At 45.0% G+C, this 15,607-nt stretch overlaps 7 protein-coding genes across 11 annotated transcripts; 3 read left to right on the forward strand and 4 right to left on the reverse strand.

Moving 5' to 3' along the window:
- The first annotated feature begins 92 nt into the window (after positions 1-92).
- Positions 93-1,933, forward strand: timm23a (translocase of inner mitochondrial membrane 23 homolog a (yeast)). Its single transcript, XM_085904083.1, has 7 exons — positions 93-652; positions 747-805; positions 886-979; positions 1,107-1,191; positions 1,270-1,328; positions 1,402-1,512; positions 1,602-1,933. The coding sequence occupies exons 1-7, from the start codon at positions 547-549 to the stop codon at positions 1,724-1,726; spliced, it is 639 nt and encodes a 212-aa protein (XP_085760209.1). The 5' UTR covers positions 93-546; the 3' UTR covers positions 1,727-1,933.
- LOC147039679 (chymotrypsin-like elastase family member 2A) lies at positions 1,886-3,285 on the reverse strand. Of its 2 annotated transcripts, none has more exons than XM_085904081.1 (6): positions 3,147-3,285; positions 2,973-3,082; positions 2,798-2,892; positions 2,437-2,717; positions 2,200-2,336; positions 1,886-2,132 (listed from the first exon to the last, which is right to left on the reverse strand). In XM_085904081.1, the coding sequence occupies exons 1-6, from the start codon at positions 3,268-3,270 to the stop codon at positions 1,953-1,955; spliced, it is 927 nt and encodes a 308-aa protein (XP_085760207.1). In that variant the 5' UTR covers positions 3,271-3,285; the 3' UTR covers positions 1,886-1,952. The 2 variants fall into 2 exon arrangements, with proteins under 2 accessions (XP_085760207.1, XP_085760206.1); XM_085904080.1 differs by having other exon boundaries at positions 2,200-2,363.
- A 1,332-nt stretch (positions 3,286-4,617) lies between these two features.
- Positions 4,618-6,306, reverse strand: LOC147039680 (uncharacterized). Its single transcript, XM_085904324.1, has one exon. It carries the CDS (start codon positions 6,304-6,306, stop codon positions 4,618-4,620), a length of 1,689 nt encoding a protein of 562 aa, XP_085760450.1.
- syt15 (synaptotagmin XV) lies at positions 6,163-8,579 on the forward strand. Of its 3 annotated transcripts, none has more exons than XM_085904327.1 (7): positions 6,163-7,273; positions 7,343-7,372; positions 7,448-7,635; positions 7,696-7,863; positions 7,974-8,082; positions 8,151-8,336; positions 8,431-8,579. In XM_085904327.1, the coding sequence occupies exons 1-7, from the start codon at positions 6,889-6,891 to the stop codon at positions 8,568-8,570; spliced, it is 1,206 nt and encodes a 401-aa protein (XP_085760453.1). In that variant the 5' UTR covers positions 6,163-6,888; the 3' UTR covers positions 8,571-8,579. The 3 variants fall into 3 exon arrangements, with proteins under 3 accessions (XP_085760453.1, XP_085760452.1, XP_085760451.1); XM_085904326.1 differs by having other exon boundaries at positions 6,163-7,088; positions 7,143-7,273; positions 7,343-7,635; positions 8,431-8,576; XM_085904325.1 differs by having other exon boundaries at positions 7,343-7,635; positions 8,431-8,576.
- A 277-nt stretch (positions 8,580-8,856) lies between these two features.
- On the forward strand, positions 8,857-10,383 carry nat9 (N-acetyltransferase 9). The gene is made up of 6 exons (XM_085904330.1): positions 8,857-9,002; positions 9,298-9,407; positions 9,481-9,621; positions 9,684-9,743; positions 9,905-9,999; positions 10,106-10,383. Exons 1-6 carry the CDS (start codon positions 8,926-8,928, stop codon positions 10,274-10,276), a joined length of 654 nt encoding a protein of 217 aa, XP_085760456.1. The 5' UTR covers positions 8,857-8,925; the 3' UTR covers positions 10,277-10,383.
- lrrc59 (leucine rich repeat containing 59) lies at positions 10,260-12,630 on the reverse strand. Of its 2 annotated transcripts, none has more exons than XM_085904329.1 (8): positions 12,464-12,630; positions 12,270-12,380; positions 12,116-12,175; positions 11,645-11,803; positions 11,452-11,556; positions 11,305-11,377; positions 11,028-11,237; positions 10,260-10,792 (listed from the first exon to the last, which is right to left on the reverse strand). In XM_085904329.1, exons 2-8 carry the CDS (start codon positions 12,369-12,371, stop codon positions 10,512-10,514), a joined length of 990 nt encoding a protein of 329 aa, XP_085760455.1. In that variant the 5' UTR covers positions 12,372-12,380; positions 12,464-12,630; the 3' UTR covers positions 10,260-10,511. The 2 variants fall into 2 exon arrangements, with proteins under 2 accessions (XP_085760455.1, XP_085760454.1); XM_085904328.1 differs by having other exon boundaries at positions 10,262-10,795.
- A 259-nt stretch (positions 12,631-12,889) lies between these two features.
- On the reverse strand, positions 12,890-15,515 carry LOC147039684 (5-hydroxytryptamine receptor 3A). Its single transcript, XM_085903655.1, has 10 exons — positions 15,467-15,515; positions 15,234-15,394; positions 14,742-14,786; positions 14,537-14,646; positions 14,210-14,379; positions 13,949-14,109; positions 13,664-13,874; positions 13,459-13,587; positions 13,299-13,369; positions 12,890-13,239 (listed from the first exon to the last, which is right to left on the reverse strand). The coding sequence occupies exons 1-10, from the start codon at positions 15,513-15,515 to the stop codon at positions 13,006-13,008; spliced, it is 1,341 nt and encodes a 446-aa protein (XP_085759781.1). The 3' UTR covers positions 12,890-13,005.
- Positions 15,516-15,607: the final 92 nt, after the last annotated feature.

Genomic DNA, 15,607 nt, shown 5'->3' on the forward strand with positions numbered 1-15,607 from the left:
ATAAATGCATGAATTTGACGAATATATCTCACAATATTAAGAAAAATATATATTATTGAGTTTTGGGGCATCGGGGTAACTGCCGTAGTTCATCCTCACCTGCCGTAAAACGGATGCAATATTTGTTGCTCCTAAAGTGAACGAGACTTACCTTAAACTGTGTGAAAATACCTTTGGTGGTTCGCTTACCTTACTTATGGTCGTGAAACTTCAACATTTCAACTGACATTTTCTACCACACCGTGCTCTCCTTCTCTCTTGGTGGCACCGGGTTGTTGACGTAATTTGACAAAATCGCTTTACGGCAAGAGCGTGCGGCTAATGTGTGTGGAGGTCAGAGGCATGACAGAACAGCGAGTTCTTAATACAGTTATGCTGCTTTCTTAAAAAATAGAAACAATCCGTCAACTATAATATCTTTTTTATTAAATATTGACGTTGAATACAATAGTTCAGCGTGGATAATCTAAGTCGTTACATCATAATTAGCATTGCTTAGCCGAAGCAAGAACCGTAGTTGTTTTTATTCCCTCCGACCACCCAAACATGGACAACAACCCACAAGGCTCTGGGGGACTGAAGGCGAGTCTCGGTGGTCTCTTCGGAGGTGGATCACCCGAATATTCCAACACGGAGCTCGCCGGTGTTCCATGTAAGCAACCTGGTAGCTCCACGGCTAGCTTAGCAACTCACCGGCTAGCATGGTGAAGTCAGTGTTGACGATTGGATTGTTTTTGTCATTTTAGTGACTGGAATGAGCCCCTTGTCGCCTTACCTTAACGTCGACCCTCGTTACCTGATTCAGGTAATGCAGAGGTTTAAATGAGACAATGCACTGTGATGAAATTGTGACAAAAAATAATAATAATAATTGTGTGTTTTCAGGATACAGATGAGTTCATTCTGCCTACAGGCGCCAATAAGACAAGAGGAAGGTTCGAGCTGGCTTTCTTCACAATCGGAGGTTCTTGCATCACAGGTAAATGTTTGCTTTTTTTTTTTTTTGTATGCATGATTATACGGCAATACAACTTTACTACTCTGCAAAAACATTCAAACACACAACCTTGAGCTTAAGTTACAAATTGCCTTTTGTTTTGTTGCAGGAGCTTCTTTCGGTGCTTTAAATGGTCTCAGGATGGGCCTGAAGGAAACCAGAGACATGTCTTGGTCCAAACCACGAAATGTACAGTGAGTATGGTGCCGACTGTTCTGTATCATTTTACTTCATAAGATGATGACTGTTGAAATGTTCTGTTTTCTCACCAGGATCATCAACATGGTGACAAGGCAAGGTGCTTCGTGGGCCAACACTTTGGGTTCAGTCGGTAAGACCCAACGCGGTCTTATTATGTAAACAAAGTCGTTTATGCGGCATTGACATTTGTTATTTTGGCTCAGCCTTGTTGTACAGCACGTTCGGCGTGGTGATCGAGAAGGTCAGAGGAGCTGAGGACGACATCAACACAATAGCAGCCGGCACGCTGACGGGGATGCTCTTCAAGGCAGCGGGTATGTCGCGAGTTATTCAATTCTAAACCCGATTAATTAAATAATATAGGATGAATAATATCTTACTGCTCTGTTTTTGCTTTTGCCAGGTGGCCTCAAGGGTGTGGCCCGTGGGGGTCTGGCTGGTCTGGCCTTGTCTGGCGCTTACGCCGTCTACAACAACTGGGAACATCTGACCGGAACGTCGTCACCGTCCTCCTCTAGGCTTTACTGAATTCCTCATCCTCCTTTTCCTCTGATGTTAGGGCCAAATTATTTGCAAGTGGATCTTTTCATGATGAACTTTGCCTTACAGTCAGTTCTACTCTTGTATTTATTTCACCGTGACAAATCATCAGAAGCTGTACTTCAAGAACTTGTGTCTCCCCATCATTTGATGTAATAATAGAGAAATACCATTAAAAAAAAAACGCAAACATTTTATTGTTGTGGAAGCGACATCAATGCAGGAAGAAGTCTCGGATGCGCGTGGCCTCGATCCAAGGGATGTAAGCGGCGGTGCGGGTGAAGACGCTGGGTTTGTTCTCCACCGTGCAGCCGATGGGGCCGAAGCTCACCACGCCGTGGACCTCCCAATGCTCGCGGCCCAGCTGGCACAAGAGAGGCCCTCCAGAGTCCCCCTGAAAAGAACACCGCTCTGATTTATATTTTTGGACCCCCCCCCCCCATCATGAGGCTGAAGCCGACCTGACAGGCGGCGGGCGGATCCTCAATGTCCCTAAAGCCAGCGCAGATCATGGAGTCTCGCACGCGGTCACCCCAGAACTTCTTCTGCCGACAGGTTTTGAAGTCGATGATGGGGAGGCGGGCTTGGTTGAGAGCTTCTGCCAGGGAAACGTTTTCCTTCCCGCCTGATGTATTTCAACAAAACGTCTGTGTACTTTTCCCCCCCCCAAAGATCTTTTCGAATTCCTTCAGACTCACCCCGAGTGTCGCCCCAGCCGGTCACCCAGCAGTAGTGTCCCGGCTTAAGGCTGGTCTGCTTGCGCGGCAGGCAGGCGTAGCGGATAAAGTTGGACGGGAGGATGTCAACGGCCGCCTTCACCAAAGCGATGTCATAGTCCAGTTCGCTATGCGCCGGGTAGCGGAAATTCTCATGCCGGTAGATGCGCTTCACTGGGAACACCCTCTCGGCCGTTTCGGAGCGCCTCAGACGATGCTTACCAAGCACGATCCTCCACGAGCCGGCGTCCTCAGCTTTTCCCCTAAAATGAGATCGAATTTAATCCCTCGAATCTCTAACAGTACCAAAATGTGCTTTTTTTTTTTTTATCTTCTGGGTTACTTTTGGAAGCAGTGAGCAGCAGTGAGGATCCAATTCTTGTGGATCAAAGTTCCTCCACAGACGTGAATGTGATGTTTACTACCTCGAGGTCGAACCTGACAAACAACCCGACGGGAAAAAAGCCTCAGCAGGTGCTAGTTGACATTAAATATTAATATTAATTCTTCATATATACCTGCAGAGACACTTGCCAAGGCCAGGAATGCGGTCTAGCTTCGTTGCCCGAAACGATCCTCTCGACCATGTTGGGTTTGAAGTAGGCCATCCCGCAATCTTTGGGCCAATCTGCAAAAAAACAACAACACGTTGTCAACCTTATCGTGATGATAATACGTGTGTGTATTCTCACCCAGGTGTAAAACCTTATGTTGCTTGCCAGGTGTGTATGTGTACGCAGCTTCCCGCGACAGCGGCAGCAGCAGGAAACACACGACATGAAGCGCCACGGCCATCGTTTTGCGTACAAAAATCATCAGGCCGCGCGCAAGCCGACGTTTTTATAGCAGCAGGTACACGCATACACAAATACACAATGAGTTGTATCACAACAAAGCGCTGGATTGTTCTCCTGCTGTGATGACTTTTCCACAAAAAAAAAAAAAAGCCTTTACACACACATCATGTCAGGTGACGTACTACAGTGGCACAGTGACCTTTAAATGACCTCTGGGGATAAACAACACTAATATTTGTGTATTTTATGGAGAAAAAGTGAACCATCCTTTGAATATAAAAACACTTTTGAACTTCTATTGATCATGTGATGAAGTATAGAAAGAACTATCTGGAAATCACCAGTGAGTTTTTACTGTTTTTTTTTTTTACTCTGAATGGGAATGTGCACGCTCATCTGAAACACTGAATGGTCGCAGCACCTCAATACGGTTCAACAAGCTGACTGTAGTTAAAGAGCAGAATATTAGGTACACCCGCATCATTGAACCTGGCTGTGGATGTTATTATTATTGTGGTTGCAGAAGGTGGTGATGACTTTTAGAGAAAGTATTTTTATGATGTGCCAAAATATGATAAAAGTGGTGCAAAGTTTGACGACACACGTGCAATACACAATTCATTGATCTACTTTTTTAATTAAACAACTTTCATCACCCAACAAACTGAAACAAACATATGGACGTTTTCTATCACAAATCAAGTTCGATTACAAAAAAAATCATGGAATAATACATAAATATTACATACGGAATAAATAAAATAATACAGAAATGCCAAAAAATGTCTTATTTGGGAGCACAAACTCCCATCATCTTTGTGCGGCTATTCTTGCTGTTCCGTATTTGGCCACATGAGGGCGGTATAATGCAGGCAGACGGCTAAATTTGGGGTATTCTTCCTAATATGCAAGATTTAATGATTTGTTTTGGTTTCTTTATTAGTAAACTTCATCCGTGAGTGGCAATACAGAGATTGAATGTTCCGTTTTGAAAAATTGTTAACTATGAGCAAAACTCATTATTTTGGATGGATTTTTTTTTTTTTTTTTTGCGTTTGATTTTGTTAATAAATCTGTCTGCACTCAAATTGGTGGAAAATTCCGCCCCATTCTTTAGTGATTATCGTTTTAAATGACCTGTGCAAAGAGCAGCAATAGAGCAGCCATGTACATTTATGACATTAGTAACAAAAAAAAATCACTTTCAATGTGACTTAAAATGCAAAGTGCAATACATTGTATCTTCACGTACCACAATGTTGCAGTTCTAAAATGTTGCTGTTGAGACCTTTCATCAATTCTCAAACTTTTTTTTCTATCTTGCATATTTTAAATCGGTTGTGCTACAGTAATCAGTGAATTTGTCTTAGTCATCTTCCTTTTTTGAGCCTCCACACCATCCTGGTCTTAGTGACCTAATAACACTCCTTTTCCGGATGGTCCCACGCGAGAGCGAGGGGGATTTTGGGATGTTGTCATTTACCGCGTCTCCTTCCTCCGCTTTGCTCGTTTCGCGAGGGTCCTCCTCCTTTTCGGCTCCTTTGTCTTGTATCATCTCCTCTCCGTTGTCTGAAGGAGTGGCGTCGGTGAGCACCGCAGAAGGAGGAGCGGGAGCTTTGGTCTTCTTCTTCGAAGGCCGTTTGACAGTTTGGGGGCTGTTGTGTAGTTCCAGATGCTTCCGTATGGCCGCGGTCAACACTTCCGACTCCAGGGATGCTCCGTGGACGTCCCACGTCATTCCGTCCTCGTCCCACTGCACCTGCTTCATGCTGCTCCGCCTCCTCCCCCCTCCCAGCTCCTTCTTCTCTTCCCCGGCCTGCGCCTTAAGGCACGACCTTCTGCGCCCCAGAACGTCTTTCAGCTTCTCATCCTCCTCGCTCTCGCTCGGCGGGATCATGCTGGAGGAGGGTGACACCAGGTTAGAGTTGGAGTCCACAGAGGCCTTCAGGTCTAGTTTGGATCCGGGAGGCGAGCCCAGTAGAGAGTGGGAGGTGTTACTGTGGAGGTCCAACCATGAACCCGTGGGGGACAGCGTCTGCACGGCGGTGTCCACCATTTTCTTCTGGGCCTTCTCCTTGAAGATGGGCTCCCTTTGAGTTCCTCCTCTGGAGCATCTGCACCCTTCACCCAGAAGCGAGTCGCTCAGCGAGGAGACCAGAGGCGACCTCCTTGGCTGCGGTAGCCAAGGCAACTGGAGGTGGCACACCGAAGCTTCTTCATCCAGTTCTCTCTCCTCATCCTCTGAAGTTGACACCTGAACTTTGCCATCAGATATCTGGGGTGTCTCCTCATCCAGGCATCCAGGGGATGGTGATATGCCTTCCTCTGAGCACACGGACGACGCCATTGGGGAGGGATACTGAAAATAAAGCAAGCGGTTACCGCTGGAGGTGTCTTCTGTACTCCTCACCCGAAAAAAGGGCTCAGGAGGCAGGGTGGTGGATGCCAGGGGGGACCCTGGGGAGTCTCCGTGCTCAGATAGCAACGTGGTTGTGGACTCCAGAGGGGACGCCGGGGACAATTGTTCCACGGATGGCAGAGTGGGTGTCAGCAACGGGGAGATGAACGGCGAGGAGGTGAGAGTGGTCGAAGAGCTAGAAGGGGCACAGCAGGCCACGTCCTTCGCCAGGCTGCCGGGTCGCGACGCGCTGCCGGCCCACACCACCGTGTCGGGCGTGCTGCTGCGGCTGTGCACGCTGTCTCCGCCGCTGCAACGGCTCCAGCGCCGCATGTTGGCCACCAAGCGCTCACCGATGGCGGGCGGGTTGTGGCCGTCCGTCGACTGCAGGCTGCCCACGCGCCGCCACCCGTGCAGCTCCTGAAGCGTGCCCTGTTCGACGTTGACGCTGGAGCTGCGCCGCAGATCTAAGTCGCTCCACGCCGGGTCACGCTTGAAAACATCCATGGAGCTCTTAGAGACTGAGAAGATGGGGGTGTTGGCATCACCGTCATCCGCCGGGCCTTCCGTCAAACTGGAGTAGGACACGGATGGACTGACGGAACAACACACCGCTGGGTAGATTTCCGAACGGGGTCGCACGGGCTTCATTGCCATGGTAACAACCTAAGAAGAACATCTTAAATTAGATGATTTTTACTGGATGGTTATTTTACTGGAATAATAATTGTTCGATAAACAACACTCCAATGCGAATCCAATCTTCATACCTTAAAGTGATGTCCTCGTCCGTATGGCTAAATGGCGACCCGTTTCCTTTCCGACATCTTTCCAAACACTTCTTCTGGGTGAACAACCTGTAGCATCAAAATGGACGCCGATCAATCATCGGTGCGTGCACGAAGGAACGAGTGCCGTGGGGTTGTGTCGAATCTTGGGCCCCGAGGATTAACTGTCATCCAATTAGCTGACAGCCTATCTCTGGAATCCGTGTGTGTGGCTAAAGAGTTAAGATCAGGTCAGCTGGCAGGATTTCAAAGCATTTATTCTTGTACAGGATAAGAATAATCAATCTCTTGAAAAATTCAACCTTGACATTTTACAGTCCAAAGTACTGTCCCTAATAAAATGACTGACCAATAGAGGGCGTGTGTACATACGAGAAAGCAGCCAGCTGTCTCCGCCCTCACACACGTGGACACACATTTGACTTTGCGTCTCCTGTTTTTTTCCGATTCGATGGTTTCGGTTGGTCTCACTGCAGGACTTGTGGTGCTGCTTCTTTTCATTCTTCTCCTTCTTGGTCTGGTGATGTTCTGTCAATGGAGGTGGAAAAGGAGGCGTGATCGGAGACAATACCTGGAGTTGGTTGCTGCCGTGCCTCACGTCCCATCATGCACTCCTGTGGTCATCCCAGTTTCGCAAGATTCCTGTGCCAAGTCAGTACCATCAGTAAGTACTGATGATTTGTTTCTCACATTTTTTATCTTAAGGCTCGGCGACATCCCGTTCATGTTGCCTCCTCGCTTTCCAACACTTCGGAAAGACACGGAAAAAAACGAGGATAAGGCAGAAGTGACAAAGATGGACATTCTGGCTCACCGGGGCTCTCTTTGTGTTCAAAGTAAGTCACCGCTACTTTGAATCGGGTTGGATATAAAAATCATCCCAGTTTACATTTTTAATGTTCCAGGTTGGTACCCAGTTGGGACTGTGCTGGCCGGTTTGTATTCTGGCTCGGGGATGAGCAAGGTGGTGGCGCCCCCGCCCGGCATGACCGCTCGTCTCTGCTTCTCAGTGGAGTACCGTTACGGCGGCGAGCAGCTAGCCGTCTCCTTGTTCCGCCTAAGCAACCTGCCGCCTCGTTTCCACGGTAACGTCACCCTGGTGCAGCTCCGCCTACTACCCGATGACCGGCGTCCCCGCCAGGCCAAGTCCAGGACCACCGGGCCGGACCCGGAGTTCAATGACTGCTTTCTATTCCAGGTGAGAATATGAGCGTGCGCACACTTGAGGATGTGACCCCAGTCTTCTTGACCTCCACAGGTGACAGCAGCCCGTGTGTCACGGAGCACGCTCAGTGTGTCCGTGCTGAGCGTGTCACATGACGGTAAACGCCACGCAGTGGGCCAGGTGCTCTTTCCTTTGCTAGGAGAACTAGGACAGGCTGGTAGGGTACTCTGGAGAGACTTGGACACTGAAGACCACCATCATGTATGTGCATAGTGACTTATTGAAATGAATATCAATTGCAATAATCTATTCGAGCCCCCAAATTAAAAAAAATGATGTTCACAGCGCTGAAGATTATGTGTTCCTGTTAGTGTTCAGAGCTCGGTGAGATCTTGGTGACCCTGAACTACAACTCAACTCTACAGCGCCTATCAGTGGAAGTTCCAAAGGCTCGAGGAATGCAACCTCTGATGGATGAAGGTGGGAGGTCTTCTGGGTGGTCTCTTGATACTCAATGTGCTTTATTTCAACATATCTTCTGTTCACAGGTGTGTGCGTGCGTGCTAGCTTGCAAATTCACACTCAGGTGGTGAAGATCAAGAGCAGCAGCGTCGTGAAGGCGGACGGCGAACCGGAATTCCAGCTCAGGACGAGTTTCAAACTGCGGGCCGAACACGTGGACGAGGCCTGCCTCCGCTTGGAAGTGCGGCGGGTGACCGATCGCGTTTCCTCAGGTGACTCATTATCTTCTAGAGTGAAGTTACACTTTTCTAACTAGCTAAATATCTTCACTATTTCTCCTATTTTTCGTTCGTCTTACACATCCAGAACCTTCAGTTCCGCTGGGAGTTGTGGTGCTCGGTCCATTCATGTACGCCAGGGGCCCACAGCTGCAACAGTGGATGGACATGGTCAACACACCACTCCAGCCGGTCAAAGTTTGGCATGGACTCTGCACAACCACTTAAGGCTTTTGTGTGGAGTGTCTATCTGCAATATATTTGAGATATACACAAATATATTTCAGTAAAGAGGCTAAATAAAATGAAAACAGACTGATTCATTCAAATGGAACAAAACAAGACAATTGTTTAGATGTTTCAGGTGAAATTTTTCACTCAAAGACAGAAAAAGTATTGAAATGCAAAAATTGAAATACCGCTGATGTCCGCAAGACGGCGCAAGTCGCCGCTTGTGCCGTTAAATTAGTAGCGTAGAGTGAGAGGTAACCCGGAAGTGCGTCAACTTAAAGTTTCTTCTTGTAAATGCCTGCGTTTAATTACGAAGCCACGTTTCATTTAGACATTAAGACAGATTTTAATCATGAAAATAAATGAGAACACGTTATTGGAAGGACATGAAGTCATGTTGGTTCCGTACAATGCTGAGCACGTCCTAAGGTAATTGCAACTAACACGTAACACAAGAATACTGCTAATTTATCCACAAAACAGAACATTAAAGATGTACTATGTTGGGAAAAAAATAAATTATATATATTTTAAACAGGGTCCATCAAGATAGGTTTAAGTCAAGAATAAAAGGCAAGGAGGATAAATAGTATTAAGTTAGGAACTATGCAAGTAATTGGGTCTGAGCACGTAAGGATGGAAGGCAGAAAGGTAGGAAGGATACATGAGTCAAAAGTAGATCCTAGGAAAGGAAGAAAGGTCTGTAAATGATTTCTTTCTTTAGGTACCACGAGTGGATGAAGTCTGTGGAGCTGCAGCAACTGACTGCCTCAGAACCTCTGACACTGGAGCAGGAATATGATATGCAACGGAGCTGGAGGGAAGATGCAGACAGTAAGTTGTTTGGCAAACTGAATTGTTGATGTACACAGATTTTCATTGCTCCATTGTCTGGTTTTTTCCCCAGAGTGCACCTTCATCATCTTGGACAAACGACGCTGGGGGGATTCTGGTGCAGACGAGGTGCAATGCATGATTGGAGATGTTAACATCTTCCTGACCGACCCCACGGATCCTTCCCTGGCCGAACTGGAGATCATGATAGCAGGTCAACAAATAACCGAGATTTGCTTCTTGCGTCTCTCCTTATCTAATTAATTTTATTTACAGAGCCCAGTTACAGAGGGAAAGGCATCGGGAAGGAAGTGACACAAATGATGATGCATTATGGTGAGCTTTTACTTGCATGTTATTACTACATGTTTTTTTTTTTTTTAAAGAATGAAAAATAACACTTTAAATAAAAATCATAACGTGAAGGGGTGTGGTCGTATTTTCACATGAATTTATTAAAAAAAAAAATGTTTTCACTGTGCCTTGTCCACCACTAGGGGTCACTAAACTTGGTATCAGCAAATTTCAAGCCAAAATCGGCCTGGATAATGAAGTCAGCATTGCTTTGTTCAAGAAGCTACAGTTCCAACAGGTAAAATCAATCATTATAAATTTGTCTGATGAGGTATTATCTTTTTGGGGGTGTCAATTATTTCGGTATTTTTTTTCTATGAACGATTTGCATGATGATTCCGTAGGTGTCAGTGTGTCACGTGTTCAAGGAGGTCACTTTGGAGACAGCGGTGGACGGGTCACTTCGTCGGATGCTGTTGCAGCAAGTAGGTCACATGACCGAGCGGGACTACCTGGCAGCTTGCGACCGAAGACCGGAACCAAAGTCACAGACGGCCGCGGACATTTCTAAGTGAGGTCGTTTGACAGAGGTGCGGAGTCAGCACGTTTATTTCAAGACGTGATCACATTGCAAGAAGAACGTCGCAAAGTGGCGTGAGGAGACAGAATTTTTCTTTTTTTTTTTAAAACAGATGGTTGTACAAAGAGCGACAATTCCATAGGAATTTTCACACGTTTTTGTCTCTCTGCGTCAACGACAAGCGGCAGCAGTGGCCATATTAATGAGAAAGATTCATTTCAAATCCCAGTTTAGCTTTTGGACATTTGCATGGATTCCACAAAGTCCTCAACAGCTGAAGACAGATTGCCGAGGAGCCGGCGGATGATGATTTCTTGCTCACGGGCCCAAGTCAGGCCACGGTCCAGGGCGGCATCCAACGGCACGCACACGTCCTCCCGCCGCAGCTCCGTCAGCCGGCAGGTGGCTGTCAGAACGGCCATGCCGAGCAGCAGCAGGAGGAAGAGCTTGAAGAGAAGACCTAAGGCGGAACGGCAAGGCTTGGATGCCGACACCGCTACGGTCTTTTTCCCTGCTGACGTGACACAAAGACAGGAGATTGTTTTTAAAAAAAAAAACAATGGTTACCTGTTTTATTAAATATTTGGATGTATCCCTGATTTTGACAACAAAAATAAATATATTTTCCCCATATATGAAAATGTTTTTGAGGAACATTTTTCATCATCTAAAAGTATGGCCCCCAAAAATGTATTGACAAATTTGGATTCACAATGCAAATCTTTTTTTTTTTTTTTTTTTTTTACCTGTGGCATGTCCATTCTTCTTTTTGCTCTTCTTCTCCTCGTTCTTCTTCTTCTGCTGCTGCTGTTGCTCCTGAGCGGCGGTGGCAGCGGCCACCTGGGCGTTGTATTCCTTCCTCCGCTTCTCTTTCTCCTCTGCTTTCTCTCGCTTACGCGCCTCCTTCTCACGGGCCTCACGTTCCCGCTTCTTAGCCTCTCGCTTCCTCTCCAGCTCTAATCGAAAAAGACATTTTTAAAACTTTCCAATATGTTCTCAATAGATCAAACATTATTTCCTGACCTTTCTCCCTCAAAAGTCGCTTCTCTCGTGCGAGGTCGGCCTCCTCCTGCAGTCCCTGCATGTACTTCAAAACCTGATAAATAAAACAATAACTTTTGACTAACTTGACATCTTTTGCTATTTTTTATTTCTGCATGTCTTTCATACCTTGGTAGCACATTGCTTGCACTGCTTCTCATCCAGGCAATCTCCCGCCACTTTGGCCAGGCCCGCATCCAGAGGATTGTCTTTCAGGTCCAACCACTTCAGACTCTGACAGTAAAAAAAAAAAAAAAGTGCTATTAGCTTAGCAACAGGAAAAGAAATGCCACTTTTGTTATGTATATGCGCTTCCGCTCACCCGTAGCTGGGAGAAGCTAACAGGCAATACGCTCAGCTTGTTGTTGTACAAATCCAAGTGCTGCAAACTGGCAAGGTTTCCGATGTCATCCGGCAAACAGGTCAGTTGGTTTTTGCTCAGGTCTAACTTCATCAAGTGGGTTAGGTTGCAGAATTCAGGCTGGCGTGTGAAGAATACACAGAAAAAAAAATAGTAGCCCGGGGGGTAGAGTTTCAACGCAAGGGTTATGAGTGACGTCAGAGAATTTTCAAGTGGGTGAGTGACGTCAGAGAATTTTCAAGTAGGAGTTTTTAAACTGTTTTATGGTTTCAACCTGGGGTTGTAAATTCCAACACAATGTTACATAGATCGATTCTATGCTGTTTTTTTTAAATCCTTTCAGCAGATGAAAAAAATGTTATACGAGTAAATTTATTCATATTGCATTTTTTTTTAAAAACAGTTCTAGGTTTTAAAAAAAAATGCACTTACCGGCAGAGAGGAGATGTTGTTGCATGACAAGTCCAAAAACGTCGCTTTGGTGAATAAAGCCTGTTGGTATGAAGTTATTATTCGTTAGTTGTTTTTTTGAAATGAATATTATAAGTGAATTTTGTAAGCTCTCCCCTCACACGTGCAAACTCACCAGCTCTTTGACAGGCACCTCGGTAAGGTTGCACAGACTCAAATCCATCTCCTTGTCGTTTAGTTTATCTTTTAAATTAAACACTTTGTTGCTTTTACTCATTTTGCCTACCTGTGCAAACACGTAAAATACATCAATTCATGGCATTTAAATATAACATTTGACCATTTTTTTGGGGTTAATGACGCACTCACCTCTTTATTACACCGTGTCAAAAATGTCTCGAAGCAAAGCTAGCGACAAAAAATACAGGTATTTGTTGGAAATATAAGAAAAGTGACGTAAAATCAGGCGTTGAGGTGCACTGTAGTGCGAATTTTGGGGCGACTCGGACTCTGAATGAAAATCCACGTCACTGATTTGTGCCACACAGGGGAGGCAGGTCAAAGAGCAGCACCCCCTATAGTACCGGAGGACACATCACACCCACCCCAAAAAATAAATTGATATAACTATTCCTCCTTTTATATATAGCATTTAATATATCAAAACGGACTCTAAGTGTGTTTCAAAAATGAAGCGGCAATTAGTATTTGCGTGTATTACATTTGATCATTTTAAAGAGTCTTCATTGTGAACAAGTGGTTAGCAGATGTATGAATACAGTTTTTTTTCCAGGCATGCTTGTACTGTTAAAAAAAAACACGTAACTCGTATATTTAAAAGTAAATCTACATCAAGCAATGGCATGCATATATTATCTAAAGCCCGCTGTGGTATCGCTATATCGAATCTTTCATTCTTGGTGGTTTGTCCGCCAAGTAAAGAACAACACGGTTAAAAACAAAGACACAGCAGTGACGTAGATGATAAAAAAGATTCTGTTGATTTTCAACGCGAGTCTGGTCCAGTAGCCGGGCTTGTCCTCTTTTTCCTTCCTGCTCTCGAGAAGCAGCGTGAGGGCCTTCATCAAGTCCCTCGTCTCATTGGTGAGTCCCTCCAAAGAGTCGGACTCGGTCAGACGGCCATCCTGCAACGAATTTGATAGGTTATTGTGAATTTCTGAACATTTTGCAGAGTTCTAGAAACCTTTATCATTTCAGGTGGATTTTCATCCGTGGGTCCTTTACAGATGCATGAACAAGTTGGACTTTTCTTTGCTGCAAACAAACAAAATGAAATGAATCAGAATACCAGGTTTATTCCATTTTCAAAAGTTTTGAAACACTTTAACAAAAGATCTGTTCACCAGTAGCATTTTCATCCACGCTGACCGTGACGTCTTCCCCGTCATTATCTTTTTCCATCAGATACATGGCGAAAATGGTCTCCAGCAGGCTGAGCAGCATCAGCGCAAAGATACCGATGCAGTAGACGGCTGAAGGAAACGGACGGACGACGTCAATGAATATGAAAAGCGAATCAGTTTATGTTTAATTTCACATCTGGCTGACCTATGAGAGGGATTCTGTTTGATGAGCAGGGGAGGATCTCGTTGAGAATGAGCTGCATGACAGTGACGGCTAGCAGCACGGTCACCTTGAAGCTCAGCTTCTCGCCGCCCTTGTCCGAGATGAAGAACGAGGCCAAGTCCAGGGCCAAGAAGAAGAGGACAGGCAACAGGAAGTTGATGATGTACAGCACCGGCCTCCTCTTCATGTTGATCTGTGACATCCCGTGGAAAAATTTGGAGGTTAGGAAAAGTGATCTTCAAAGTGTATTTGTGACAAACTACTCACTGTATAAACAATCATGTCTTGCTGGATGCCAAATTCGCTGCTGGTCTTGTTGACAACGGTCATGCTGACAAAGAGCCATTCGTTCTGCGTGCGCATTACCTCCCGTGACCACTGGGTGGCCTCAGCGGAGCTGAGCGAGTGAAGCAGCTGGAGTTCCTGCGCTGAGACAGATATCAGCAATCTTTATTTACTTACTATATATTTTTTTTACATTTACACCATTCTAGAATGGCAGAAATGTAACATTTTGGTGAGCCTTACATGAGTGGACCACAGACTTGAAGGTGAGGTTGCAGCTCTGGTGGTCAAAGGGGAACTGGTAGATGTGCAACTTGCACGTGCTGAGCAGCACTTGGTCGTTTTGCACGTGCACACGGCCATTGTTGACGATGGTGAGGTGTGGGCTCGGGGGGGCCTTGTCCTTCTCTATCCTGCATGGTAACATCACGCTGCAGATGTCAGGCATCAGAATTTGATCAAATTTTAGTTGAGGTTCAGATTGGTTGGGTTACTGGGTTAGAATTAGCATTTTAAGATTAAAATGTGAAGATGATGGTTGGAGGTGTTAAGGAACTGGGTTGTACTTACATTTCTTCAATGGTCAGATCTGGTTTCCAAAAGAATTCAGTAGGGACAGAGACGTTCTTAATCCCGCAAAACTCCTCGGGATCCCAAGAGATGTGATCATTATGCCAGCTCTGTGCAAGAAACACAATTAAAATAATTACCCCCCCAAAAAAGTCTGGCAATTTTTAAATCAACTCAAAAAAATAGTAAAGTGTTTTGAAAGAACCGTGAAAATCCAAACATAGGGAATGAAGGTCTGGTCAATTTCCCTCTGTTGACAGACAGACAGACAAAAAAAAAAAGAAAAAAAAAGCATTAACAATTGCATTCAAGAAAAGATGACCTACCCCCAATCTGCCAACCAAAAAAAAGCTTTCTTGGATTTTTCCAGCTTTGGTTAATTATTCATCCAATATGATGGAAGCCACTTATTACAGTTTAGAAAGCCATCAAGCAGCATCAGGGTCTGACTGATTAACCACAAAAGGATTTGGAAACTTTCCATTTTGTTTATGATGTCACCTGGCAACCACTCAATCGATTTATTGCATTTATTATTTAGTAAATAGCAGCCCTTCCTAATATATACATATATTTTGCCATTTTTAACACTTTAATTGCTCAATAATTTGTAAAAATAACACACATATATATATATATATATATATATATACAAATAAATATATTTCTAGAGACAAGTCAAGAAAAAGAAACTAACCACATCTAGAATGGCGTATAGAATAAGCTCCAGCGAAACTACAGTCGGCTTTTTGTAGTCTTTGACCGGCCTCGTCATGTAGTACAAATTGCTTTGTGCGGTCAAGTTGAGGTGATTCAAAACTTCGTGGTAAGAACACACTCGCTTCGAAGACTCCACTCCTGCACAGCATATCAACATTTGACGAAATATATTCCAACAATAGAAAATAATAAAATCCATCACAAGCTCACCTGTGAGGAAGAGTATGAAAAAGAAGAAGAGTCCAGAAGCTGGCATCATGATGTAGTGATTTGTGAGAATGTTCTCTTTGGTTGATGTGGACTTAGGAGAAAGAAAAAAAAAGAAAAATGGGCTGGACCACATTTAATTCC

This window comes from Syngnathus leptorhynchus, chromosome 22 (assembly GCF_054491065.1).
Source record: "Syngnathus leptorhynchus isolate UIUO chromosome 22, UIUO_Slep, whole genome shotgun sequence".
NCBI classification, from domain to species: domain Eukaryota; kingdom Metazoa; phylum Chordata; class Actinopteri; order Syngnathiformes; family Syngnathidae; genus Syngnathus; species Syngnathus leptorhynchus.

Coding starts and splice junctions, on each gene's coding strand:
- timm23a (XM_085904083.1), top strand. CDS start 547: ATGGACAACAACCCACAAGGCTCTGGGGGACTGAAGGCGAGTCTCGGT. Junction 1,192..1,269: donor TCCAAACCACGAAATGTACA/GTGAGTATGGTG, acceptor TTTTCTCACCAG/GATCATCAACATGGTGACAA. Junction 1,513..1,601: donor GATGCTCTTCAAGGCAGCGG/GTATGTCGCGAG, acceptor TGCTTTTGCCAG/GTGGCCTCAAGGGTGTGGCC.
- LOC147039679 (XM_085904080.1), bottom strand. CDS start 3,270: ATGATTTTTGTACGCAAAACGATGGCCGTGGCGCTTCATGTCGTGTGT. Junction 2,718..2,797: donor GCTGCTCACTGCTTCCAAAA/GTAACCCAGAAG, acceptor ATCTCATTTTAG/GGGAAAAGCTGAGGACGCCG. Junction 2,133..2,199: donor ATCCGCCCGCCGCCTGTCAG/GTCGGCTTCAGC, acceptor TGTTCTTTTCAG/GGGGACTCTGGAGGGCCTCT.
- LOC147039680 (XM_085904324.1), bottom strand. CDS start 6,306: ATGGCAATGAAGCCCGTGCGACCCCGTTCGGAAATCTACCCAGCGGTG.
- syt15 (XM_085904325.1), top strand. CDS start 6,889: ATGGTTTCGGTTGGTCTCACTGCAGGACTTGTGGTGCTGCTTCTTTTC. Junction 8,083..8,150: donor GCAACCTCTGATGGATGAAG/GTGGGAGGTCTT, acceptor TTCTGTTCACAG/GTGTGTGCGTGCGTGCTAGC. Junction 8,337..8,430: donor GACCGATCGCGTTTCCTCAG/GTGACTCATTAT, acceptor TTACACATCCAG/AACCTTCAGTTCCGCTGGGA.
- nat9 (XM_085904330.1), top strand. CDS start 8,926: ATGAAAATAAATGAGAACACGTTATTGGAAGGACATGAAGTCATGTTG. Junction 9,003..9,297: donor AATGCTGAGCACGTCCTAAG/GTAATTGCAACT, acceptor TTCTTTCTTTAG/GTACCACGAGTGGATGAAGT. Junction 10,000..10,105: donor AGAAGCTACAGTTCCAACAG/GTAAAATCAATC, acceptor ATGATTCCGTAG/GTGTCAGTGTGTCACGTGTT.
- lrrc59 (XM_085904328.1), bottom strand. CDS start 12,371: ATGAGTAAAAGCAACAAAGTGTTTAATTTAAAAGATAAACTAAACGAC. Junction 11,557..11,644: donor TTAGCTTCTCCCAGCTACGG/GTGAGCGGAAGC, acceptor TTTTACTGTCAG/AGTCTGAAGTGGTTGGACCT. Junction 11,238..11,304: donor GCGACTTTTGAGGGAGAAAG/GTCAGGAAATAA, acceptor TTTTTCGATTAG/AGCTGGAGAGGAAGCGAGAG.
- LOC147039684 (XM_085903655.1), bottom strand. CDS start 15,515: ATGATGCCAGCTTCTGGACTCTTCTTCTTTTTCATACTCTTCCTCACA. Junction 14,380..14,536: donor GATCTGACCATTGAAGAAAT/GTAAGTACAACC, acceptor GTTACCATGCAG/GATAGAGAAGGACAAGGCCC. Junction 13,240..13,298: donor ATCCACCTGAAATGATAAAG/GTTTCTAGAACT, acceptor AATTCGTTGCAG/GATGGCCGTCTGACCGAGTC.